The sequence below is a fragment of the Gekko japonicus genome, unplaced genomic scaffold, assembly GCF_001447785.1.
Source record: "Gekko japonicus isolate JY-2015 unplaced genomic scaffold, Gekko_japonicus_V1.1 scaffold12, whole genome shotgun sequence".
Lineage (NCBI taxonomy): Eukaryota > Metazoa > Chordata > Lepidosauria > Squamata > Gekkonidae > Gekko > Gekko japonicus.
The window spans coordinates 719174-746292 of NW_015161947.1; the positions used below are offsets into that span (position 1 = coordinate 719174).

The 27119-nt window shown below is 43.5% G+C and overlaps 1 protein-coding gene across 1 annotated transcript in view; it reads left to right on the top strand.

The window, feature by feature from the left end:
- GRIP2 (glutamate receptor interacting protein 2) overlaps positions 1-27119 on the top strand; it is a 193891-nt gene that overhangs the window by 116987 nt on the left and 49785 nt on the right. The window contains exons 8-13 of the mRNA XM_015429364.1: positions 2678-2825; positions 6482-6651; positions 8625-8750; positions 10344-10496; positions 12475-12661; positions 23854-23999. Of these exons, the coding sequence (XP_015284850.1) occupies positions 2678-2825; positions 6482-6651; positions 8625-8750; positions 10344-10496; positions 12475-12661; positions 23854-23999 (930 nt within the window). The remainder of the gene's footprint in view (positions 1-2677; positions 2826-6481; positions 6652-8624; positions 8751-10343; positions 10497-12474; positions 12662-23853; positions 24000-27119) is intronic.

A 27119-nucleotide genomic window follows, 5' to 3' on the forward strand; every position in this document is an offset into this window, starting at 1 on the left:
CAGAGGTTTCCAGGGGTGGGGGAAGCTAACCGTTGGCCTTGTGAATATGAGAACTTTATGGTAAAGGAGTACAAATTTGGGAGGGGGTCTCATCCAGGTAGTTTAAAAGTAGTCAGGTGGTAATTCTATATATGTACATCAGAGAAGAAGAAGAAGAGATTGGATTTATACCCCGCCCTTCACTTGGAGTCTCAGAGCGGCTTACAAATTCCTTTCCCTTCCCCTCCCCACAACAGACACCCTGTGAGGTGGGTGGGGCTGAGAGAACTCTGGCACAAACTGCTCTTTTTCAAGAACAGCTGTGGCAGAGCTTGTGACTGACCCAAGGTCACATCAGCAGGTGCAAGTGGAGGAGTGGGGAATCAAACCCGGTTCTCCCAGATTAGAGTCCGCGCACTTAATCACTACACCAAACTGGCATGCACAGTGTTCTGTTCAAACTGGAGCCCAAACATCTTCACAGGTAGTCATGTGTTTCATTCAGCACTCAGGCTGAAAAAGGTTGCTTGTCCTGCTATAACTCATTCCTCTGCAGTGTTATTTTTCTCTTGTCGTGACTTTTCTCAGAAAGCTATGCCATTCTTTTCAAAATCAAGATGTGAAGTTGCCTAACTACAAGTCAAGTTTCCTTTTACCTCCTGAGAAAAGAGCTATTGTGCAGTGAGCAAAAGCTCCACACCTGCCTTTTGCTATTTGTAGACAGCAAAGAGATGGTTTTGCTTTGATCAAGACAGGAAGGGAGCTGCCCAGCTCAGCCCCTTTGTGACTTGCGGGTACTGGAAGCACTGGCCCTCATACATGTTAAAACTGTTAAAAAGTTGTAATTTTTGTTCTTTCTTATGTTGAAGCAGAATGCAAACTCTTCCAACTGTGTGCAGTCTAAAGACTATTATCTCTCCTGTTTTGAGATTTTGTTCTCTGGGCCAATTTAACATCCGCTGTAGTTTTTCTAGGGAAAGCTGTATTTCCTAGGGTGAATTGTTACTTTGTCCTGCTGGCCCACTTCAGCACTATACAAACAGCAAGCAGCCGTTCTGTAAGCTTTGTATCTGATTTGCACCCCAACATAAGAGAGCTTTGCTAAATTTTAACAGCTGGACAGCTTAGACCTAAGGTATTGCAAGTGGCATTTGCTATCTCTGGACTCAAGAAATACTTAACTGGGACCTTGGGGGGTGGGACTGAACAGGAGGTGTATAGAAATATTGATTTCTATAATCCATGCCTTCTCCTGTGATTACATTCTGATAACATGCTGTGTCTTATTTCCTCTCGCGGGCGAAATGGCCGACCATTTGACCAGACAAACTTTATAACCATGCCATATAACCACACATTCTTTCACACCTCTAAGGGAAGAGGCAGACCTGATGGCTCCTGGCTTTGCCTCACATGCAAAAAGTCATGTAGGCAATGGAGAAGCTGGAGTTTGGGGTCATGTGACTGCAGGCGTGGTCTCCAAACTTCTAGCCTATCCCCACATGCAACTATGACAACCAACAATTGGGTACACCCATGCCCACTCGCAATTGGCTAATAGCCACATCTAATTTGTGACTGGAATTGGGCTATAATTGTTTGATCCCAATGAGAGAGACACTCTTGCTCTCTGCTCCTGCTCTCTCTGCTTGTTTTATTGCACCAGAAATGCAGCCCTTGAGGGACAAAGGGTGGCTTTGTGAACTGGATGCATGCTTGCACAAGATGGGATTCCTACTCAAAATCCCTTGGTGCTAACTGGATTATCACAATGGACAATCTTGAACTCTTGGATGATATCCTGACTTGGTAACTATGAATCATTAATGTTTAGTTAAGGCAAACAGCCCTAGCCTTTGTTATTTTGTAAACTCTGGTAGTCTGTGTTAAGCTCTGTGCTGAATAAAAAATTATTCTTGTTTGTAAATGGTCTCTGATGTTGTACCTGAGTTCCAAGACTAAATCCTGTGGCCTAAACGCTCCCCAGATATGCTACTATTGGAGAGTAAAAGTGTGCATCTCTGAAGTGAGTTGCTATTGTGTTAAATCCCAGATGCTAACTAAGGGTTTGGAATCTCTCCCTTAGGAAAGGTAGGGACTAGTGAAAAGAGGTTCTGGTGGCATATTGTTCTGAAAACCTGAGAGGGTATAGCCTACCTCTGGGTTTGTTGTTTAATGTACTGGAAAAGTACAGGATTACCTCCCATCCCTGGACTGGCCTGAGGGGTTTAATCCTGTACAGGAGGATACCTAGGTTATAATTTATAAAGAAAGAGAAATGTTTGGATTTATGATAAAATCTTAAAGCTAACTCTATGGAGCATTTTTATGTTTTTGCTGTTAGCCTACATTCGGTAATATGATATGAATAAATGCAAATACAGAAATACGAACTTGAATTTTCTAGTCTGTGCTTTTGTATTATGGGTGAGGTTGTGGAAGCCAGAGAGCTTCTAGTTTGTACTGCCTACATCCTTAGGCCTGAGCCTTGAATGCTCCTTTTCTTTGGAATTTTCTGAAGTCAGCATATATATGTGGAAGAGGGAGCTTCTACAAAGGTGTATAAGACCGTATGTGTCAAGGGTCATATGACCAAGTTGGAGCTATGCAGTGGTCAATGCTGGCTCTTTCTACTCCCAGTGCCATGTTTGGGAAGGATGAAACAAAAACATCTTAAATTGTTTGTTTTGTGTTTTAGACACAGTAGCCAATGCTTCGGGCCCTTTGCTGGTGGAAATAGCCAAGACTCCAGGTTCTGCACTAGGAATCACACTGGCAACCAGCACGCATCGGAATAAGCAGGTCATAGTTATTGACAAGATCAAGCCAGCCAGTGTAGTGGACAGGTATGAAGCTGAACTGCCTTGCCTTTTCCCATTTGTATGTCATTTCCTTGTTTCCCATATTTAAAATACATGTTTCAGTCCAGAAAATGCTGTGGGGGCGGAATATACAGGAAAGTTTGCCACCACTTAGTTCTTGTGGCCCTTTCTTACATGCCCAGGGAAATGCTGATCACCACGATGGGGTCAGGAACCAATTTTTCTCCAGGCTGGTTTGGCTGGAGTTCCTGGAGGTTTTTTGTCATCTTCCTGGCATGGAACAGTGGTCACTGGGGGTGCAGAGGGGAAGGTATTTGTGAATTTCCTGCATTGTGCAGGGGGTTGGACTAGATGACCCGGAGGTCCCTTCCAACTCTATGATTCTTCAGCTTTTTACAGGTATAAGGGATATTGTGCAATAAATATTGTGGATATTCCTTCTTCAGGAAGTTTCACGGATGTGAAGGACCACATTCTTTTATGATGTCCACTTGTAGTCCTCATAATAAGTACTACTCCTGGTGCCCCCCCCCCACCTACAGAAAAGAGGCTAGCAGTGACCAGAGATGGGGTCTTCTTATTAGCAGCACCAGACCTGTGGAATGCCCTCCCCTTGAAACTTGCTTTTAGGTACCAGACCAAAACATGTTAATGGACCTAAGCTTTTAATTGAATATCATACCCTTTTCCTGGTTTTGCCCCACTGCTAGTCTGGTTGCTCTCATACTTGTCTTTATACTGCTGATCGCACCTCTAAGACCAACAAAGGTTTATTCGAGGTATGAGCTTTCAATAAACCTTTGTTGGTCTTAAAGGTGCCACTGGACTCTAAATTTGTTTTACTGCTTCAGACCAACATGCCTGACCAGCTGGATTTCTACTGCTGATGTTACTGTGATAAATACTGAGGATGGATTTTATTGTGGATTTGGGTTTTAAATTATTTGAATTGTTTTTCTAATTTAAAATTGTATTTATTGTTTTATGCTATTAGTGACCTCAGACAGATTTTGGGGAATGCAAGGTAGAAATCTTTTAAATAATAAATAAAATTAGAATGTAAGGCAATGGCTTTATATATTGTGTTCTGGAGCACTCTTGGTTTTCTTGGATGCTTATCAGTGTATATTTTGTTAGCCCTTTAGAGCCAGTGTTCTCATGCAATGAGCAGCAACGGGGCATGTTAAAACATGCTCTTGGGTGCACACAGAGCAATACCAAGGCCCGGCAGACCAGACCGGTCTCCTATGTAAACTGAACATATGCCCCAGGATCTTCCGTCATGTCCAGGACCCCTTGTCAGGGGTTCTTTTACTGACAGATCACTGTGGAAGGTATTTCTCAAAATAGAAACTTGTGACCTAGGAATTTTAAAACTATTGTTTTATCAGTAGTTTTATAATCAGGAACATCTGACAGCGCTACTGCTAGTCAGTTTAAGTTACCATGTGGTCCAAGATAACTGGATTTGGTTTGGCAGAGATTAATTAGGCCCAATGGAATATGCAGTATGAGCATAAATTTAAACATTAATTTGGAGAGATCGCAGATGTCTATTTTGGGATACTGGCTGATGAGGAAGGATAGCCTGTTGCGTGAAGGGTAAGTTGCTACTTGGTCTTTCTTCCATTTTATTCCCTTCTCAAATAATTTGCCACAGTGGAGGGTTTACAGATTTCAAGTGCATGTGCTTTTGAGTGCTATAAATGCACAATTGTTCAGGATACAGACATCTCGTGCTTTAGTGGTAGGATATTTTCAGAGCACCAAAAGGTGCCATACATATTGCCCTTGGGTCTGTTTGTTTAATTGCAACATTTATTTCCTGCCTTTTCCCCAGTCAGGGCTACCGAGGTGAATATGGATACATGACTATAAATCATCCAGGCTCTATAACCCTCCTGTAGCCTCTTAAGAGAAAAGTGTTAAACACTAAAAAGGATAATTCCCTCCTCTTTCAGCATAGGCCATTTCACAAACCTTTTTGTTTGTCTGTTATTTGACTTGTCAGAAAAAAATCCTGTTTTGTCAGCTCTCCTTAAGCATTCCTCTCTCTAGTGCTAGATCATGCATCTGCCCTGATTCTTTTTAAAGTGCCAAATAAAAATAAAATTTGTGGGTGTTTATTGTCAGCAAAGACCTTTGATTCTTGCAATAAAGATAGTGTGTTGTCTGACATATTTTCTTCAGTGCAGGGGAAGGCATCTTAATTTTTCAGCCAAGCCATCTCTATATGCCTTTGGATAAAATCTCTCTGCTTTCATGTCTTTCCAATCAGAGCAGTCCAGGGCTGGAAACCTTGTTCATTTTGGTTTCAAATGAAAGCCAATAAAGAATATAGCAGACCCTCCAACATGTCATATATGAAAGTAGGACATGAAGCTAGAAGTGGGGCCAACACAATGCAGACTACAGATACATTACAAGCAGAAACCAAAACATAACCCTCTTCCCAAGCCACCCAAACCTGGGACATCCCTACAAAGAATGCAGTATGGTTTCCATCATGATTTTTAAAACCTCTTTCTTTTTTCTGAAACCAAATCCAAAACAAACTGCTTTTGATTTGTTTAAGTATAACTAGTGTCCGACAGTCCGAACTTTTATGGCAGGGTTGCTGTGTCGTTATAGCTAAAAATAAGAAATTAAGCAGGTGAAGCTTTTGCCTTTATCGCACCACTATTCTAGGGGAAACACCTCTGCCAACTTTCTGTTGGCTATGCAGTTACTAAAGGGATCCCTTTAATTAAAAAGAAAGCAAGCCTGGCTAAGAAATGGGAAAAGGGGAAGTTGTCTAGGAGACACCAAATAGAGATCTCAAGTCACATACAGAACTCAAGTCACACACTCACTCCTACCTTGCTCACAGAGAAGGAAATGCATCTTTAAGTAACCTCTGATCAGCAGTGTCACTTGGACATTTCCAAGAGAAAGTTTTGCATGAAGCGCATCAGGGAGAAAAGGATGTTTAAAGTAGACACAACCCTTGGGTACAGTGTGCATGTGTGTAATTGTCCCTCCATAACAGATTTCTCATAGTGAAATCACATTGTTGGGTTGTAGCTTCTTCATAGTATCATTTTGTTTAACTCGCAACCATCTATCACAAGTGACAGCTGTTCTTAAGATTCTCAGAGCCTCCACTGACCCTTTACAAAGAAGACTTTCTTTCTCTCTCTCTTCTACATGCTTGGATTAAACCATTAGGCAACAGCAACTGAGACTTGCAGGCACAGGAAAAGCTGGTATGTAGCTAAAACCAGCAATCTAAATGAGGTGCTCTCATCTCCCACCCTTCCATGTAGACACCACAGATTGGTTGGTGTGTTGTTTCCCATGAAGATCTCAGTCACTACGTTGGTGTGAGAGTCCTGAGGTTACAGAAAATATGGTGGTGCTTGCATCAATTTTTGGTAATTCTGATGAACTTTAGGAGAGGAAGATCAATGAACGTTAAAAAATGGAATCTATCCCATTCCCTCGTCAGTTAAATACCCAGGACAAGACTCAGAAAAACCTAGCTGAAGGTTCGGTTGGATGGTATGATACAGCAGAAAACAGATTTGTTGCAATGACACAGTAGTTTGGGCAAGCTGTATGTGAGAGGAAATTTGCTGGATTTTGAACTGAATGTTGTAATTGCCAGCGGTGGCGCCTCTGTTCCTGTGTTTCTCCTGCAGATGCGGGGCTTTGCATGTTGGCGATCACATACTTTCCATTGATGGCACCAGCACAGAACACTGTTCATTGTTAGAGGCGACCCAGCTTTTAGCAGCAACATCAGAAAATGTAAAATTGGAGATACTACCTGCTCACCAGAGCAGACTCCCCCTCAAGCCTCCAGACACAGGTATGGACCAAGGCTAGTCGTAAAATATAAAGTACTGCTTCTTCCTCTGGGATGCTGATGCATAACAACTATACTACAGGCCTTGCAACACCATACTATAGCCCTTATTAGTACCTGAGGAAATATTAACTTTCATTGTGATAACAATGAAACATGTTAGATTGGGTTAAAAGATTTCCAGAAACCTAAGAGCATATGGTAGATGACTGAACCCTGGCCCTCTTATTGGAGCATAATCAAGTCCTGAGTAACCCCATTGCACATATTTTTTTTATCTGCATGTGAGTTATTAGATATATATGCACATGGTTAGTAGATATATAGATATTCAGTATGGCTTCAGTATGGCTAGTTAAGAACTCCTGTAGCTCTTCCAGCACAATTCTCAGGCAAGGATCCCAGGTCCTCCTTCTTTTTATCCAACAGCATAATATGAAGTTTCCTTTCATTATGAATTGAACTCAGGCCCTTTTAACCTTGCACAGGCCAATAGCCATCCTTCACGGATGAGATACGCTCCACAAATTGAGCCTTCCAATACAGTTTAAAATGCTGGTTCAACATACAGTCCCAGATAATATGGAAGTATAGCCCTTTGTCATTTGGGGGCACCCCCACGAGAAGTGACTGTATTGCGCTGGATACTTGTAACCTAAAAAAATACTTCCACGGATGACTTAAATATCGGCAACACATTCCCTTTGTCTGCTGCCCAGTGTACCCTAAACTTCCATGGTCAATTTATAGCAATATGAGTCAGCTGTTTGCAACTGTGTCTCTGGACTCTCTCATCGCTGGCTTTATCAGGGACCTTTTGCAGCTGAACACACTGCCTAATCTGCAGGGGGAAAGGGAGGAAAGCTTCAAAGATTTATGTCATTTAAATGGCACTTGTTAATAATCATTTCTATGTTTAAAGACCATTTAGAGGCTCTTCTTGCTGGTTAAAACGTAATAGGGAAAACAGATGAATCACATACCCATCTCCGTATGCAAGTCTTGAACAGACTTCAGCCCTGCTTTGTACTATTTGTGATCTTTTACATTAAGGCACAGGAGAAGCTTCTGCTGCTGACCAGCATGCAGCGACACCTGTTCGAGACTGTAGTGGGAAGGGTAGGGAAACGCCGTTCAGCACCTTCCATGTCAGAATCCTGAGCATTGACTTTTAAAGTGATGTCTTGCAAGCACTAATTAGAATGAGTCAGATGCAAGTCCAGGAGCACCCTGGAGACCAGCAAGAGTTTCAGGGTATAAGCTTTTGAGAGAGCTTTGACTCTTGGAAGTTCATACCCTGAAACTCCTTTTGGTCTCTTAAGGTGCTACTAGAATCTGGCTGTTCTACTGCAAACCGACATGGCTGCCCTCTGAAACGGATCAGAATGAGGCTGCAGCAGCCACGTTGTAGAGCATCTCTTTAACCATTTAACTTCTTTTCTTGCTCATAAATAATTCTTCCTCAGTTGTTATCCCCCAAATCCCTTTATACATACATGCATGGCCAGATGTTGGGTTCACACACTTAACAGGCAACAGTGGAGTATTCAGCTGCGGAGCATTAGGGAGGTATGCTGTGGAGAATGGTTAATTCTTCCCTCTCCCCGGGACAACCCCACATCCGCTGTTGGAAGACCGGTACTTGTACAACCTGTGCTGATTCTGTGCAAGCAGTCGGAAGAAGGAGCTTATGTGGTTACATGCAGCTCTGACGCGCTGGAGTGTCAACCAGAATCTCCTCTAGAAAGGAAGCCTGAAGCAAATTTTACCCACTGCATAGCACCCAGGTTACCAATACTGCATAGCTAAAAGAAAAGCAGGATTGATGTGGACGATCCGTACAGCTTGCAAGAGTGGTTTTGTAATGATCTTCCGATAGAGGACTACCAGAAGGCTTGCTGTGTATGTATTCTGTATGCTTATGTCTTTCCCTCTGGCTTCTGCTTTTATTATTTCCTGCATAATGCCGGACACAGTCAAAGTGCAAAAGAGTGACCACCACCATTGTTGGGATCCTTGTGTCAGCTACTGCCACACTCATCATCCAGGGCATTGCAAGACACCCACCTGGAACCAGACTTCTAGCCAAGATTATTGCAAATGTAAGGAATCTTTAATGTCTTTTTCCTATTTGTTTGATCTTCGCTCCCATATAGGGAGCTGGCAAAGGACACACTGCCAGACTTTTAACCAGTCTCAGGTCTAAGTATCAGAGAAAGGGGTAAATGGGTGCACTTTACTGGGGGGGGGGCTAGCCTGAGCTGCTGGCCCATTCCCATAATTATATGTATTGAGACTTTTTTTTTAGAAAGGTTTATAAATTAATAAACAAAGGCCCCAGTCACATGGAGCATTAGCCACGCTAGAGAGACGGAAGATAGGCGGATTTTCCGGGCACGATCTCACCACCACATCTGGGAAGCGTAGAGCTCCCGTGGCTCAACCGAGGCTTCCCGCCGAAGATGCACGGCAAAAAACTAGTACCTCGGAGGTACTAGTTTCCGGAAACCGCGGGACAAGGGCGGGCGTCTGATTGCGTTTCCGGTGGCATCCAGCGCCCGCCCATGCCCCATTGCGAAAAGGTTTTTTCCCCGAAGTCTCCAGGGATGCGCACAAGCACCCAACGGGGCATGCGCATACTTCAGGTTAAAAAAAACAAAACACAACCCCGTTTGCCGTGCCGTGCCGCGCCGCTTCTTTGGCGCGTCGTGGGATCGGCACCTCCCCCCGAACCATGGGACCTCAACGGGACTGCGAAATGTATGCCTGTATGTTGAGCTGTTCCCCCCTAACGCTCTGTCTATCCTGAAGAACTGTGTTTTTAATAAATTGTAGTGGGGTTTATCCAACCATCCATGGATTTTGTCTTTCTCACTTCCCCCTCCCATTGTAGTTAACCAAGTACACCCATCTAAGTTTATTCCTCGGAGTCAGCAGACTGCTCCACAGATGGAACTCAGGCAGGGTATAGGGGTGGGGGGTTGAATAGGAGGGAGGATTCAGCAGAAACCACTGCTCAACTTAAGCAGGCAAAAACCTTCTCAGCCCCCTCCCCCCAGCTCAAAGGTTTAGCCCCAAGGTCAGACAATAAAACCTGTTATCTTTACCTCAGTTCTCCCAGTCCTACTTTAGTTGCTCCTCTGGCAGCCCTATTGTACCCTGATTCGTTCTCAATAGTCTGTGGAAATCCGTCTCTTCTCCCCTCGTCTCAGCTTCATTCACTGAATATAGATTATAATCCTTTTGGACATGAGGCTGTGTCACTGTTATATTCTATACAGTACCACAGGCACAGTGAATATGTGCAGTAGTAGTCATAAAATCTCTCAAAGTCTTTCCTGAAAGATTTTCACTGATTTATAATCTGAAGGGTAAGAGGGAGTCTGGGAACATCCTTTGATAATGTGAAGTATGCCAAGCTTACTGTCTCATAGGTCAGTTATGATGCTTGTGTTCTGCATGAAGGGAAGGTTCACAATAACAATCCTTAACATGCTTTGTGGAGGAGAGAATAACTTCCAGTCAGCTACTCCTCTCTGTGTGTTCTCAGGCAACTCTGTGGTGTATAGGAGATGATTAGGCGGCAGGACCACTGGAGCGTGTAAAGTCGGGTTAAAAGTTAGTGGTAGCAAAACCAGCCAGATGGGTTCATTCTGACCTTTTGACTCTAACTCCGGCTGTTTTGTGTTGTCCAGCCCTTGTAGCTGCCAATTTTTCATCTCCCACGATGAACACATCAGGGTTTGCCTGCCAGAATTCCAATACTCTACCTCGGAGCAACCACACCATGAGCCCACGGGCCACCATGCTGAGAAGAAGGCAGAGGAAGAAGGAGCACAAAAGTTCACGTAAGAGGAACAGGCATTTCAAGGGGAGAGCGGGGGGGGGGGGCTGCTGGGCTTGCGGCTGCTTCAGCAGCCTGTTCAGTATGTCCTTTAAATTTCTCTCCCACTTGATAGTTTCTGTTGTTGGATCACAAAAGGAGAATGGGAATCTGTCTTTTTCCCACTGTCCCCTGTGATTTGCTGCCTGAATCTTTAATGTTCCCTTGGGCCTCCAATCCCCGAGAAACACTAGTAGGTCAGGCAGTCTTTCTCCCCCACCCCATCTAACATTTCCCTAATGAGAAACAAGGTTCAGTCCATTCTGAAAGCACATTGACTGCAGCCACACTACACGGGATATTGAGCAGGTTAGGTATGGTGCTTATCAGTCATTTGCAAATGGATTCATTTCCTGTGTGGACCAGCGACAACTGCACAGTCTATTGAGGAATGGATGCAAACTGTGGATTGCCATTACCAGAGCTATTTTGGGGCAGGAACGCACAGGAACAGAGTTCCGGCTGGCTCCCAAGTTGGCCACGCCCAGCAGGAACTCATTAGCATAATAGGCCACACCCAACAGCAGAAACACATTAGAATTGGCTACATTAGGGGTGTGTGGCCTAACATGCAAAGGAGTTCCTGCTACAAAGAAAGCCCTGGGTTTTGACCACAAACAAGGTCAACAGAATAAGAAGCAAAAGGTGGGCGTGGCTGGATCACCACACTTCTGGTAACATGGGTGTGTGGCCTAATATGCTAATGAGCTGTGCTGTCGAGGGTGTGGCCTAATATGCTAATGAGTTTCTGCTGTTGGGTGTGGCCTATTATGCTAATGAGTTCCTGCTGGGCTTTTTCTACAAAAAAAGCCCTGGATTACATATGAGTTGAGAAGTGATGATTTATGCTCATCCTGCAAAGCAGAATTGCAAACCAGTGCTTGTGCCCAGTTTGGAGTCCTGATCTGTAGGGCAAGTGCATGCCATAACTTGCCTGTTGAACTACTATCGTCTGCAAGAAATGACTAATCGACTTGCCCTACGCAAAGGGAGGAGAGGAGGATGGTGCAAATGAGCTTGAGGCTGCTTCACGGATTGCTTGTGGTTTTGCATCTAGACTAAATGGGGTTGCTGAGGCTGTTTTTTTGAGACTGCTTCAAGGACTGTTTGTGGGTTGCATCTAGACTAAGTTGGCAATTTCTACCAATCTCTCCTTTCTTGCTCTGCAGGACTCCCCTCATGCTTTTCCTGGGGGTTCCCTGCCCATGAAGAACAGCCATTTCATAGAGATCAGTCTTTGGGGGGGGGGGGGTGTTCTACTCTGCTGGTGAAAAATTCAGGCCAGACCCAACCTCGTGTCTGAACCAAGACAAAGCCTTAAACGTATAGTGGGAAAGGAGCATGTGCTTCCATCTATTCCGTGGAATAGTTATCTTAGGAACAGGCCCAGGGTCATTCACCTGTTTATTAGTATGGTGGATCGTTTACATATGTAGGGCTTAGCTTTTTCTCCCTTCAGGCGTCTCTCCTCCTCTTTACCTGATTGTCCCTACAGCAGCTACTGAAGGAAGACAGTGTAAATACCACAATAATTTATCTGCTTTTCCTGCATGTATCTGCCTTTGAGCCTGCAGTTTGTTCCTGTGGCCCCCATACCCTGCATAGATGTTGCGCAGTATAGTAATAAAGACTCTTGTTTCTGTAGATGATGGTGTATGTCAACCGAGGGCAAAAAAGATGGCTGTTCATCCTGTTTTACCGGATAGATCTTTTGCACAATGGTTGATGCAAATTCTGGCTTGCCCAACGAGGAGCCGTTCTGGTGTCTGTCATTGATGCCCCTAGTTCTGCAGAAGGCAGTGCTTGGGAGAAACATTTTGCTGAAAGAATAGCAGGTTTATACTTGCAGATAGCTTTGGGGTAGAAAGGGAGTGTTGCTGCCTATGTATTTGCAGATACTCCAGAGAACCATATTGCTAACTTGAGTGTGTCTCTTGTTTCAGTCTCACTGGCGTCCAGTACGGTGGGTCCAGGTGGGCAGATTGTTCATACAGAAACAACAGAGGTGATTCTAAGAGGAGATCCCTTGAATGGCTTTGGACTGCAGCTTCAGGGGGGGATCTTTGCTACGGAAACACTCTCTTCTCCCCCCCTCATCCGATTTATTGAACCTGACAGCCCAGCAGAAAGGTTAGAGACCTTGCCCTTGAGTTTCAAATGATGATGATGGCATTTCCTTTAGTTAATAGAGGTGTCTCTCACACACAGAGGTCACTTTTTTATTACCTTCCTCTGAATTCTAATTGTTTGTGACTTGAAGCTCCAGAATTCATCAAGGGAGTACTAATAGGAACCTCGTGCCTGCTGTAAAATATTCATCAGGGGAAATGAAATGATGAAAATATTCATCAACACCTCTTTGTATTGCATTTAACACCACTTGCTATGTTGCTGTGGTAGGTTGTACCATGTAATTTTGCAGCTTGGGTTCCCCCCCTGTGTGTTAGCAAGAAGTATTGCGATTTCAGACTTCACCACCATTCAAAAATATTATACCATGAAATAAATGGTCAGACTCCATTTAAATTGCAGTATAATCTTTTTGGCTGGTCACCAGTATAGTTAACCCAAATGGCATTGTTTTGTGGCTTAAATTTTTACCACCCTGTTCTTGCACCAGAAGGATTGTGTTCCTTGTGATACTACATCCACTGTCTACATGAGAACAAAAGCCTTGCATCTTCTCTGGAACCGCAGTAGCATTTTCCAAGAGGCATAGCGGTGCATTTTGATTATGAATCATTAATGATGGGGCTATCATGTTGGGTGATAAGTAAGGGGATATCGCTATTAAAGATTTTCCTGTTTTGCCCTTGGAAAATGCATGCATTAATTGCAGTGCTGATGATGGGGGTGCATGTTTCACTGGTTGTGGGTGAAGGATGGCATTTCGTTATGAAGAGTAAGCTAGTTCTCCATGCATGTGCCAGTATGGACCTTGTTTATACAGGAACTTGTACTATTTTACATTTTTATCCCATCTTTCCTCTATGGAGCTCAGAGCAGTGTACAGGTTTCTACTGCAGCACCCCACTTTTTTATCCACACAAGAAACCATCTGAAATGGGTTAGGCAGAAGAACCGAGTAGTCCAAGATCTTTGCTGTTCGAGTCTGATGCTGTCTGTCCCATTAAACAGTTGCAAATGCTGATGCAATTGATCTGAAGGGAAATTTTGTATTCTCGCTCTTCCTGGATGCTGTCCCACTCCATTGCCTTCATTTTCAGAGTATTTGGTCCTTCCTCTTATGAATTTTCAGTAGTGCACCCATTTGCTGCAGAACTTGCAGGCAACCTTTTAATGTAGTCTAATTTATTCTTCTTGGTGCAAGCCAAATATACCATACTTCATAATCCCTGTTCAAGATTTGCTTCCTCTTATCAGCAAAGAGTATCAAATTTATCATCTTGGCAAATTCAGACTATGTTTGAAATTTTTATTTCTCATAATATTAAAATTAGATTGGGGGCAGAAAACATTTTTTCCATAGATATCTTGATGAAAATGCGGTCTTCTCACATACTTTTCCTAGATAGAAAGGAGCAACTGACTGCTCAGACCCCTTTTCTTTTATTTAAACTTGAATTCATTCAAGCACTGCTGTATTTGTTCCTATTAATTTGGCAGACGTGAGCTACATGCACTGTGAAGTCGCCAGTTTTTTTTAAAAAAAATTACATATAAATGCATTGGGCATTAACAAAGCTTGCAACCCCAGGGGGCTTGGAAAGATCCCAATTTGTCTCATGCTCTTGCCAAGCCATAAGCAAGAGCAAAGCTCTCTACTGCATTGCATGGGCTTGTCTAACTCTAGTGAGTCATGCATGTCACTTTTCCTCTAAAATACCAACCCAGCAGGACTCTCACTTTACTGTCTATTTATTCCCTTCACTGGTCTTTGTGGGGAACAATTTGCACTGTTTTGTTGGGACAGGCTGTACTTTGTAGAAATACAGTGTCAACAAGTAACTTGGGTTTACCCTCCACAGTCTGTTCCATATTTCACTGTGTTCTTTTTGTGCATGTTGCATAATAGAATCTTGCTAGTTCCTGTTGGGGACTGCACCATTTGTGACCCACTACAGTGAAAACACCCCACTGGCCATGTGTGGCACTCACCAAATCTCCTGGTTTTGCTGCTTGCTTGTAACTGCAAAAATAGAGGGCTTCTATATGTGGCTGGTGGGCTGCATGAAGCTTTGTTTCTTTTTTTCATTCTCATTCTTGCAATTGTCACCTATCATAAATTGGATTAATTATTTTCTCAGATGGGATGTGTGTATGGCATGAATGTGGATTACATGTATGTAAGATCCTGCCTTGGGAAAGGGGGGAAATGAGGGATTTACGTAGATGACTTTTGACTTCCTCTGTCACTGAGGTTTTATGTGCATGCCTCTCCTCAGCAAGATAATCTTAATCTATTCATTTTTGATTTTTTTTTCTAATATAAACATTCACAATCTGTGTTTTGGTAACCTTGGAAGGCTGTGGGCTTTGCTGTGGGAGGGGGTTGTCTTGTTCTTTTTAATGAGATGCCTTTACACATTCTACAAGTATAGATTTTTTAATCCTGCAAATGAATTTTTTATGACAAATGAGAATGGAACTGCTAGGTTGCATTAATAAACACTGGTTAACATAGGCGTAAAAGTGCAGCAGCGCAAGCATTGAATTTGCTCCCCAAAATTGATTAGTCAATTACTCTGGAATGATTTCGTAGGTCCATAGTTTGACACTACAAGCAGCAGGAGCCATACTTTGGGATTTCCCAAGAATTCTTGCTTTATTTTCCTTGTGATAGTATACCTCAGTCTGGATTTCTTATGATCTCTGGTGAATAAGCAGGGGCAAAAGCAACAGGTATTTACACACATTTTTGGTGCCTCAAGGTTTACTGCTGTGGTGTTCCACTTCCGGGAGGCAAATTCTCAGAAGCCTATTTACTGTCTTCCTCTTCCTCTTCAGCGCTGATGTCATTATTCATACAATCATTGCACACATTTGTGCCTGTGGAAACAAATCTGTTGTCCCAATTTTGCGCACATGTGCAAGAGGCTGTTCCGGCAGTCACTTATTCATGCGTGGTGGGTGGTCAGCATGAGGCCAGTGAAATGTGTATGAAACATGGCAGCCATCTTGAATACAAAAAAGAGTCTCCTTTATTAGGTTATACAGGGTAACAGAGGAAAGTGTGTCTGTGTTTTCCCCTCAAGATACTCTAAATTCTTCTCAGCTAGTCAGAATATGGATATTGTATTTAATTGCTCTTAATGAACTGAAATAGACAAAGCATCAGGCAAAGGTCATCAGTACAATTTAAGTAACCTTTTTCTTCACTGGTGCTTTTTCCGTTTGCATTCTCAAATGTCATAAAACTAGCATACAAAAAACCCTAGCATATATTAACTATACCACCCACCCCCAGTCACAGAGCAGCTCTGAGCTGAATCCGTGATGTCTGAGCACATTTGGTGCATGATCAATATAATGCGTCTACTCAGGTGCCTCCGGGACAGTTGCCTCCCTCTTTTCTACAGAGTGAATTCGTAGAGCCAGTCAAGCAGTCGCAGTCTATTAGATCACACAGCAAAACACTTTCACTATAAGGTAAAGTCGGTTCAAAAGTGCTATTTGTTGTTCTTCAGTCGCACAGTCGAGTCCGACTCTTTGCGACCCCATGGACCAGATCATGCCAGGCCTTCCTGTCTTCCGCCGTCCTCTGAAGTTGGCTCAATTTCATGTTCGTTGCATCTATGACACTGTCTAACCATGTCATCCTTTGCTGTCCCCGTCTTCTTTGACCTTCAATCTTTCCCAGCGTCAGGGTCTTCTCCAGTGAGTGCTCCCTCACTTCTGTAATATCCCTGTGTCCAAGTTTTAAAGAACTTCTGTCAAGCAACCTGAAGAATGTCCTGATCACATGATTGGGGCTGAGTTTTTGCATGCATTGGCCAGAGGACACTTGATTTGACATGTGTGTCTTGGTAGCAGGATGCCAGCTCTCCCTTCTCTCACTCAGAGCCAGACACCATTTCTCCTCCCTCTTTTAGATGGGAACATAGAAACCTGCCTTTTTACTGAATCATATTATTGTTGTTTCTGGACTTCTTCAAATTTTTGACTAGGTTTGATAGCCAGATACAACTGACTTCATATTAAGTTATGAGGTGATTAGGGTTACCATTCCCCAAGGGGGTGCAAGGGGTCCTCAGCTTTTGCAGGCTACTACCTGGCAGCAGCCAGCTACCCAGCAGGAGAAAATCCCCAGCCCCCCAAACAGCAACATCATGTGTGATGCACTGATGTCACCCAGAAGTGATATAGGCATGTCAGTGACGTTGGGGGGGGTGACACTATGGTTTGGGGGCAAAACTCTGGTTTGAGTGTGATTTTACCATAGATTTTTGCCCAAAAACCAGAGCATCATCCCTGATGTAACTGGTGTGCCCACATCACTTCCAGGTGATGTATGCATGTCATGCAATGTCGTCCCCCCCCACTCCTGGAACGCCCCCCAGGCGATTGGACCTGGCAACCCTAGAAGGGATCCTGTGTCCTCCCATCTTCCCCATGTCAAAGATCAAAAAGAGAGCTGAAACTCACCTATATTGCAATGAGCTCTGAGTGTCTCCAGACTTACAGTGTGATGCTCTGGGGCTTTGAGATGCAGAGGCAGGTAGGGGTTGACACCACAACCAAGCTTGAAAAGTGCTTTTTGTGGAGATTTCAAGCTCAGGGCTGGTACGGATCATCTTTGCCAGTGGTAAGAGGGCTGCTCTCTTTGATGACTGAACTTGTGTCTCCCCCCCCCCCTTTTACCTACCCAGTGTTGTCTATTTTATTGGCACTGGAGTCTTATGTGAATGGAAAGCATATGTTGTACCACTTAGCTAAGGCCTCAAAGCTTTACACAATTTCACTTCATTTGAAGAGCTGCCTTTTGATGGCTTTATTACATTGGCGGGGGGGGGGGTTGGTTCCCCAATGATGTGCTCAGACTTCCTGAAATTAGCTTAAAGAGCTGCTCTTGGTTCAGCAATGGAGCTGAGTGTTCTCTGAAAGTAGCTTTTACCTCAGCTCAGGATAAAGTTTCCATACTAATCCAATATCATCATCATAATTGTTAACTTGTGTCAACTGTTCATCTCCTCAGACTGAATATGGTATGGCACAGTATAAACTGAGTGAGGATAAGTAGTCCAGAGATTACCAGAACACTGCTACAGTGAGAGTCCAAACAGAGGAGAGGCCATTTGATTCGTATCCCCTGAAGGACATTTTGATTCAGGTCAATGCTTCATATCAGGCTGTGTTTGGAGAGCTAATTTAGTGTGCCTTTCAGTTAGTACGGAGAAGGAACTTAATATCTTCTTCCCAGTATCTGTAGAAATTAATTTGTATCCCATCTGGTGTCCAGTTCTGACTGGCCTGTTGAAGCAAAAGGTACATTGAGGACTCTGTTCCAGCTGGAAGCAGCTTAAAAGTATCTGTTTCCATGCCAACTTCCAAATGAGGGCCAAACTTTGTGTGATACACAGCCATGCATTTTTCCCTTGACATTTTGCTTTCAATGAAAAGCAGACTCAGTTGGCTGCAAATCTGAGAGGCAGAATACCAGGGGAAGGTGCTGCTTAGACCTTTCTTCTTTTTTGCCATTTGTTCACAAACCATGCCTCCCGGCTGCTTTTTCATTTGTGGTGGAAAAGATACGGGATCTGTGAAGGATAAGGAACTATTGCCAGGGGGCAGAATACATCTGTACAAGTAGTTTGATCCCAAGTCGTTCATTGATAACTGTGGTATTCATGTAGCTAAAAAACTACTGTTGATTCCCTGCGATGTCCCTGCGTGGAACCCATTTTGCGGTAGCCTATTATTGTAGACACTGAGAAGATCTGTTGAATGCATGCTACTTGTCCCTTGTGTAACTACTAGGTTAGCAAAAACAGTCAGGCACTTATCCAAATAAGTGGTGTGATTTAATTTTCATAGCATTGCCTACTATTCTCTACAGCTAAGCCAAATGTAAGTGATCAAGATGATGGTGATCATGTGATGATTCTATAGTGAATAATATAACCAAGGATTTGCATTGAGTGTCATTTCTAACAGCATGAAAATCATGATTGCAAGATGTTTTAAAACTTAATCTAACCATCTTACAGAGCTGTTAAGATAAAACTGGGGCAAGGAAAAGGGTGTAAGGCACACTGGGGTCCCTGCTGGGAAGAAAGGCAGGGTATAAACAAATTAACTAGACTTGCCAGAGGTCAGTTAGTCCCAAATGTAAAATATTTTCTTTTCAGAGCTAGTGACCTTATAATGGTCTGTGGCAAAGCTTCTTAGTCAAATGAACTATGCCAGAGTCGGGTCAGTAGCTCTGCAGAATCAGGTGGAGTTGAATTCTCCCATGGGAAATGCCTGTCCTAGCACTTTCAACTGCTTGAAAAAAAATCCCACATGTCTCTAATCTTTGTGAATATTTCAGTGTTTTACATTTTATTTTATTTATGAATAGATTCTAAATCTTGCAGTCAATTGATATTATGCCGAAAATGAACTGAGCATCGCTTTTTAAAACAAGTATTCTAATACCAGAACTTCCATCAGGTTTTCTGGAAGAGGTTTTTCCTCTTCTCTCATGTACTGGTGGGAATCCTTAAGCATCTTTTGCAGCACATGGAGACATATGATATAAATTCAAAGAATGCAACATGCTGTGTTGGATATTCATGGGTAAATGTTTATATGGAGAGGGGAGAGATGGATACTGTAATCCTTTCCTCCCCTGCCATCTTATCAATGGAAAAAGCCACCCTCAAACCGCTTTTATCCCCACTGGGGAAAATAGCTATGAGTACGTGTACCTTGTCACCAGTGGGGGTAAAAGCAGCTCAAGGTGCCTTTTTCTCCAGTGAGAGAACAGCAGGGGAGAACAGCAGGGGAGAAAAAGTTTAAAGTTTATCTGTCATCTCCACTGAATTCACAAAACAATCCTGGTAGCTAACTTTGTGAAAGAAAAATAAAGTTGTTCAAAACAAGCAAGAGAAATTGTAAGATGTAGTTGAGCCCAGAAGTGGAGATCAGTGCAGGAAGAGATGGGCTATTTAACTCTTGCTTCCTCACCTTATTTTCCCACTGAAACATGGGAATCCCACAGGATAGAGGTGGTGATTTTTTTTGAGGGAAAATGAGGTTAGAGGGAAGACTTCAGTAGCCCCTCTCCCCCGTAACATTGGAACCTCAATGGCTTCATTCCAAACACAGGATCACAGAACTATATACAACTTTTATCATTCTGTGTTCAAGTGCTGGGCACAAGTAATGCACAAAATATGAAGCAGTTCATCCTGGAGCGCTTGAAGAGGAAAAACGTAAGACATCATCACAGCTACCAGCCCTACAGTGCAGCAGAATCCTGTTGTTGTGTGGTGCAGGCAGTAAATGAAGCCTGCAATTCCATCTGGCCGAACAGCTTCGGCTGTTCGAGCCCCACTGTGGCCGGGGTGAGCTCCCGGACCATGTCCCAGCTCCTGTCCACCCAGCGGCTCGAAAGCCCGTTAAAGGGCAAGTAGACAAAATGGGTACCTGCTCTTAGAGCGGGGAGGCACCCGACCTTCATGGTGGTGTAGTGACGGGGCGGCAGCAGCAGCGGAGAACATGGTGGCGAGTCGAGCGAGCGAGTGAGCAGGGCTGGGCTGACGGAGCACAGAGGCGGGGCAGTGCAGGAGCCTATTGGACAGAGGCTGCAGCAGGAGCATGCGCTGACGCGCCCTTCGCCCGAGCCCGTGGAATTGCAGCACCTGAAGGAAGATCTGTGCCAGAAGACCTGCGCCAGGAAGTCGCCGCCGGCGGATTGAAAATACCTTCCACAGAAAGACTAAGAACAACAAGACTTCGCCAGAGGGTGCCTGTTAGGTCAGTCACTCCCCCTTCATTGTATGTGTAGCCCTTAGGTAGGATGTATTGTATAATGTATTGTATAATGTAATGTAAACCGCTCAGAGCCCTTAGGGGGTGAGCGGTATACAAATGGAATGTAAATAAAAATAAAAATAATTTTTGAGGGGTGGAGCCCCCATCTCCTATCTTTCATTTTTAATTCTCTATAATGAATAATAATAATAACAGATTTATACACTGCCCTTCACTTGGAGTCTCAGAGCGACTTACAAACTCCATTCCCTTCCTAGGGTTGCCAAGTCCCCGCTGTATGTACAGCGGGGGACTCTAGTGCTGCTCCGGGAGTGTGCACGCCCACGCCACAACCACGTCACCCGGAAGTGATGCAACCACATCGGGCAAGCCAGGGGCAGGGCCACAATCATTTGAGGGAAAACCATAGTTTTCCCTCGGATGACCGCAGCCCCACCCCCAACGCGCCCGACGTGACTGCGTCACTTCCGGGTGATGTGCTGACGCTGGGCACGTCGCGTGCTTTGGGGGTGGGGTTCCCCCAGGGCCCGATCCGCCGGGGGCGGGTAATGGGCCTCTGGGGTGGGGGTTCCCCCCCCCGGGGGGACTTGGCAAGCCTATCCCTTCCCGTCCTCGTAACGGACACCCTGTGAGGTAGGTGGAGCTGAGAGAGCTTTGAGAGAACTGCTCTTTCAAGGACAGTTCTGACAGAACTATGGCTTGCCCAAGGTTATCCAGCAGCTGGAAGCGGAGGAGTGGGGAATCAAACCCAGTTCTCCCAGATTAGAGTCCACGTACTTAACCACCTCACCAAACTAGTGAATGAACAGTTTCCATTCAACACAGCTATCATTCTTTGTTTCACACGTAACTTCTATCACGTGTGGACTAAATATTTTGAGAGTTCACTAGATCAAAACAATTGTGTTTCACTGCTGAAATGACTCACACTGTGTCCTTAAACTGAATAGTTTGAATTTTGTGGTAGTTTTACTAAAAGACAGAGCATGAGAAAGTTAAATTATTGAAATAAAAACAATCAAAAGTTTGATCATTGTTTTTTATAGGCCTAGTAATTTTCTGACAATTTCATACTTTTTTTTTGGGGGGGGGGGTTATTACATTTTCAGATTGTGCCCCTAGCCATAGCAAATGTACTCACACATTCATTCCAATGGGGTTTGCACAGAACGTCCAAGCAGACATGCCCATATAATTATTGTTATAGTGAAATAATAATTTCCACATTTTCTGTACAGAGAAAAAGCTTTCCAATGGTAGCCCACTATAGCACACTAAAAAATTTATACTGGCCTTCTTCACCATGCCACGATGTGTTGAATTTATTTTTTTTAAGTTGACCATGGCACCTATCTTCAGTGAGGAACAGCCAATTATAGTTTCACTTCACAAAATTTTATAAACCTGGGTGGTGAAACATTCTATTAACTCTGTCCAGTCCACTAATAAGATAGATGAAATGCTATCTAGTCAAAGCAAGTATAAAACTTTGGAAGAAAGCATAAAACACTTGCCAAGACTTTTTCTTACTGGTCCAGGAAATGAACGGTAAAGTAATAGCTCTGTCATGGTCCCGTATTCAGAAGCAATTGCAAAAGATGCTTCTATAGTTCCTCACCCTCTTTCCCAGCCATTCCTAATCTAATAACAACCGAAGAGGAAGGAATTTGGGGAAAGGGGAATGTTGCCCTTTTAAAAATACATACAGGAAACCTAAGGACTGTGCTAGTTTACAGCTTGGAAAGACAATCAGAGGGTGCCAGTTCTCAGCTTGGATCCAAAACTGCTGCATTCTCTTGGTATAACAGCAATTTCGCCAATGGCATAGCAACTTCTTTCAATCCCCTCCCGTGTTCTTTCCCCATACAGTTCCTGGGATCCACTGACCTACAGGAACAATTTTGGCTGCAGAGAGAGGAGGAGGCAGAGAAGTTGCCTTCCCATAGCATTACTCCTCCCATGCTGCCTGGGATCCAAGCCATAGTATCTAGTCCACATGTAGTACCAGTCAACTCGGGGGAGGGAAAATGGCTGCCTGTATTGTTTGTGATCGCCAGACTTTTTTGATTGAAGGCGGAATATTTTAATTGAAAATCAACAGCCTTGTTGTCTGTTGGGGCCAAACATGCCATAACAGGTATGCTATGTTTGTTCACATGTTTGCCTAACTGAGGCGCTACAGCACACAGAGACCATGTCTGTAAAGGTAGCTGATACTTCCCTTCTTTTGCCCTACCTCACAGGCTGCATTGCTGCAGGCAGTTTTCTCCCCAGCCCAGCTCACTTCTAATATAGGAGTTTGGCAGGCAGAAAAATGCCTGAAGCAATGTTTGTGCCCACTACTTTTTGTGAAGAAAAAAAAAATCTATCAACACCCATAATTTTAGCCCTAAATGGGACAGGCAAGCATAGAACAGTTGTCTGCCCTGTCCAATCTACTGGCTCTTGTGGAACAAATAAGAGTGATCATCTGGAAAGGTCTTCCATAATAAGGCTGGTCTAGAGATTTTGGTGCTTTGGGCAAAATATAAAAATGGAGAGCAGGGGCATCCATCCTGCTCAGCATTGTGACTGGCTGGGGGGCAAACTGACCATTAACTTACAGGGAAATTTCCTGATAGGCTTCTGCCCTGGAAGGTTGCTGGTGGTCAGGTGTAAGCACAGCCAAGCTTCAGCGATTCTGCCAGTGCTCCAGGGGCCACTTGGCTTGGACCCTTCAACAGCAGTGATGATGGTTAGCTCACCAGTTGTCTCCTCATGGCCTCCAGCCTGTGGGAGGAGTTAATAGGTGAGCCTGTCGTTGGCTTCTATAGCTCAGCTTGGCTTGTTCAAAGGGCATTTTAACTTAACCATTCTACCCCTGCATGTATATTGTGGCTTCAAGAAGGGAAATTACAAGGGATAAATGATTACCCAATCTGCTGAGACATTGAACTGAACCCATTGAGTAGTAGTTTCTGTATTAACCTCTCTATTGATCAGAGAAGTTTGTAACTTTCATTGTCATTAGTCTGGCTACAGGTGGCTATAGGCTAGCTTAATGTGACTTTTGTAGTATTCAGCACGGTTTCAAAGCAAGGGCAGTGGTCAGTTTCCTACTTTTATGACGTTTTGGTCTCTGTTATAAATTAACATTGCTTTTTGTGGAAGGCACAAAATCTCTTCTCTACAATGGGAGATGATTTCACTAAGACTGACTTTCAGAAAGTTATGGACAACATGTCAAGATCTACCATCAGCACATCTTCCATGTTGGGTTATTTCTCTGTGTTGTGTATATCTGGATTGCTCATCCTTGACTAGCTTCCTTGAAATGTCATGGTTTTTGTGGGCCCTCTTTCTTGACCTTTCGTGTGGCCTTTCCTCCATTCTGGACTCTGTAGGTGTGGCCTTCTACAAGTTGGAGACAGAGTACTTTCCATCAACAGTATTGCAACAGAAGATGGGACGATGGAAGAAGCCAACCAGCTCTTGCGGGATGCAGCACTTACTAACAAGGTTGTGCTAGAGATTGAATTTGACGTGGCAGGTGAGGAAATAATTCTTATTGTTGTTCCAAATTTACTTTTCATTGAGCAGACACGAAGCTGCCTTATACTGAGTCTGACCATTGGTCCATCAAGGTCACTATTGCCTACTCAAACTGGCAGCTCTCCAGGTTTTCAGGCAGAAGTCTTTCACATTGCCTGCTGCTGGTCCATTTAACTAGTGATGCTAGGAACCTGGGATCTTCTGTGTGCTATGCAGGTAATCTTCCACTGAGCTATAGTCCCTACCCTAAAATCTTTCTTGGTTTCCATCAAATCTGTGACGTTATGGCAGCATGGAGAAGCAGAGGACAGATCGTTTTCAGTTATCCAGTGATCCATAAACCTGAATGAGGTCATGTTCTTAGTTGGTCCTTGGTAAATACATATTCTTTGTACAATTGAATCAGCAGCCTTTCTCAGCTATCTAGTCTGACTGCAGTGTACACCTGTAGGGTAACCTTGTTAAAAAACTTCAAAGATACCAGCAGTAGCAATAGAAGTCTAATAGGAGAAGGACTGTAGCTCAATTATAATGTATATGCTTAGTAGTTTGATGATGGGGGACATAGTTTGAGTATGAAACAACAACTTATGTACTCTTATGGAAAGCTTGTGATTGGTATGTTAAGCTGCAACTTCTGACTCAAAGCATTTCCAGAACATGGCATGAGAATTTGTGGCTTTCCTCATCCTGGCACTGCAGCAAGAAAAGGTGTACAAGTGCATTGCAATACCAATCATCTTGATAGTGTTTAGGTTGAGAAGCCATTAGAAACTTACCACAAAGTCCCATTTGCAAATAATATGGCATGCATCCATTTTATTATGAAGATTTATCCTGTAAATTGGCCTCGTTCATGTAACGTTAAGGGCTCCTCCTTTGCCCACTTTCTGTTGTCAGCCATCATCCTCCCTCATAGTATTATGACCAAATAATTTGTTTCAGATCTGTGATTTTTTATCACTGTAAAAATGAATATGGTTAGACTTTTTTGGGGGGAAAATACGTAGATAAGTTTAGTGTTCTTGTTAAAACATCATTCTTTTTTTTTTTTAGAATTGGCATTACCACATACTAAAAAAATACTCTCACTTGCAAGAGGAATTGCTATTTATCTGCACTAGTTTCTTTCTGGGTATAAAGTGAATTGTGCTGTTTTTGTAGCTAATTCTAACATAAATGTTCCATATGGTGTTCAGAGTTAAGGGCAGAGAGATGTCAGCTATAATTTTAGATATGAATTAGCACTAAATAATACTGGTAGTCACTGTAATAGAAGAATATATATACCCCTAATAAGGAGGATGGTTTGGTTAATTCATTAATTAAACTTGGGTGGTGAACCAAGATGTCCTTTTGTAGCTGTGTTTTAGGGAAAAGACAGACATAATATTTTTATTTCAAAATGGTGAAAATGGTATGAGCTCCCACAATCAGAAGTTTTTGTTTTCAGGGCAGAAAATGTATGTGCCAAACTCTTCCATTGCATATGGAATGTCTGTCTGTCTTTACCAGTTGTAAATGAGAACTAGAGGCAGCTTCATGTATTACAATCTCCATGTGGGCATTGCCAGGAACTGTTTTTGTGGGCAGTACTTTTGGAAGCGTGTACTGGCCCAGGTGTGTGGAGAGTCTTAATGTCAACAGCCACCAGGCGTGTGCAGTGGTAAACATGGAGCCACACAGATCAAGCCAATGCATGTAATAAGAGGCACATAGTTATTATAACCCCCTAATCAAACATTTCAAAAAAACTAAATGAAGCTGCCTTATTCTGATTCAGACCACTGGTCTATCAAGGTCAGTACTGCCTACTTTGACAAGGTGTCTGGAATCATGGGTGGAGGTCTTTCACACCACCTACTACCTGATCCTTTCAGCTGGGGACTGAACCTGGGACCTCCTACATGTGAAGCATGTGCTGTACCACTGAGTTACAGCCCCTGCTGTATTGTATAAAGCAGTCCCTTTGCTCTGTGTACCCCTGCTTAATATGACTTTACAAGTGGGAAGCTCCTCAACAGCCTACCAAAGTAATTTCCATCCATTCCTGTGCCAATGAATCATAGAATGTTAGAGTTGGAAGGTACCTTGCAGATCATCTAGTCCAACCCCCTGCACTCTTGCAGGAGCATAGCTGAAAGATAGCCCTACATATCTACAACATACCCGAAAGGTCTGTCTTTTTCTCTTCTTGAAGACCGGGACAACATTTGCTCTTTTCCCGTCTTCCGACACAACACCAGTACTCCAGGACATCTCAAAGATTAGAGCTAGAGGCTCTGAAATAACATCTGCAACTTCTTTTAGCACCCTGGGATGCAAGCCATCTGGTCCTGGAGATTTGAAAGTATTTAAGGCAGCTAGATACTCTCTAACCATTTCCTTACTTACTCTTGACTGGCAGTTTCTCCTTCCTTTATATGCCCTGTATTCTTCAGTTTGCATACAGCTCGTCTTACAGTTAAAGACTGATGCAAAGTGAGAGTTGAGTAATTCCACTTTGTCTTCATCCCTTGTTAAGGCTTGACCATCTTCCCCTAGCAATGAGCTTACTCCATCCCTGTTCTTCTTTTTGCTCCGAATATAGGCATAGAATTTTTTCTTGTTGTTTTTAGCATCCCTTGCAAGCCTCAGCGCCATCTGCGCTTTAGCCTTTCTGACACCATCCCTACAGATTCAAGCCTGCTTCTTGTATTCACCCTCAGTAATCTGACCCTCCTTCCATTCCCTGTACATTTCCCTTTTTAGTCTCAGCTCTTCAGAGAGTTCCTTGTTCAGCCACCTCGGCTTCATTACCCGTCTCCCACCTTTCTTTCTTACTGGAACAGTTTGCGATTGTGCCTTAAGCACTTCATTTTTCAGCATCACCCATCCTTCCTGTGCAGATTTCCCCCTCAGCATTTCCAGCCACGGGATCCTACCTAATATTTCTCTGAGTTTTTTAAAATCAGCTTTCCTGAAGTTCAGGATACGAATCCTACTATGTCCTGGTTTCACATCCTTCTCTATGTCAGATTCCAAGCTGACATGGTCACTATTCCCCAAGGATCCCACAACATTCACTTCATCAACCAGTTCTTCCCTGTTAGTCAGGATTAAATCTAGGATAGCAGAT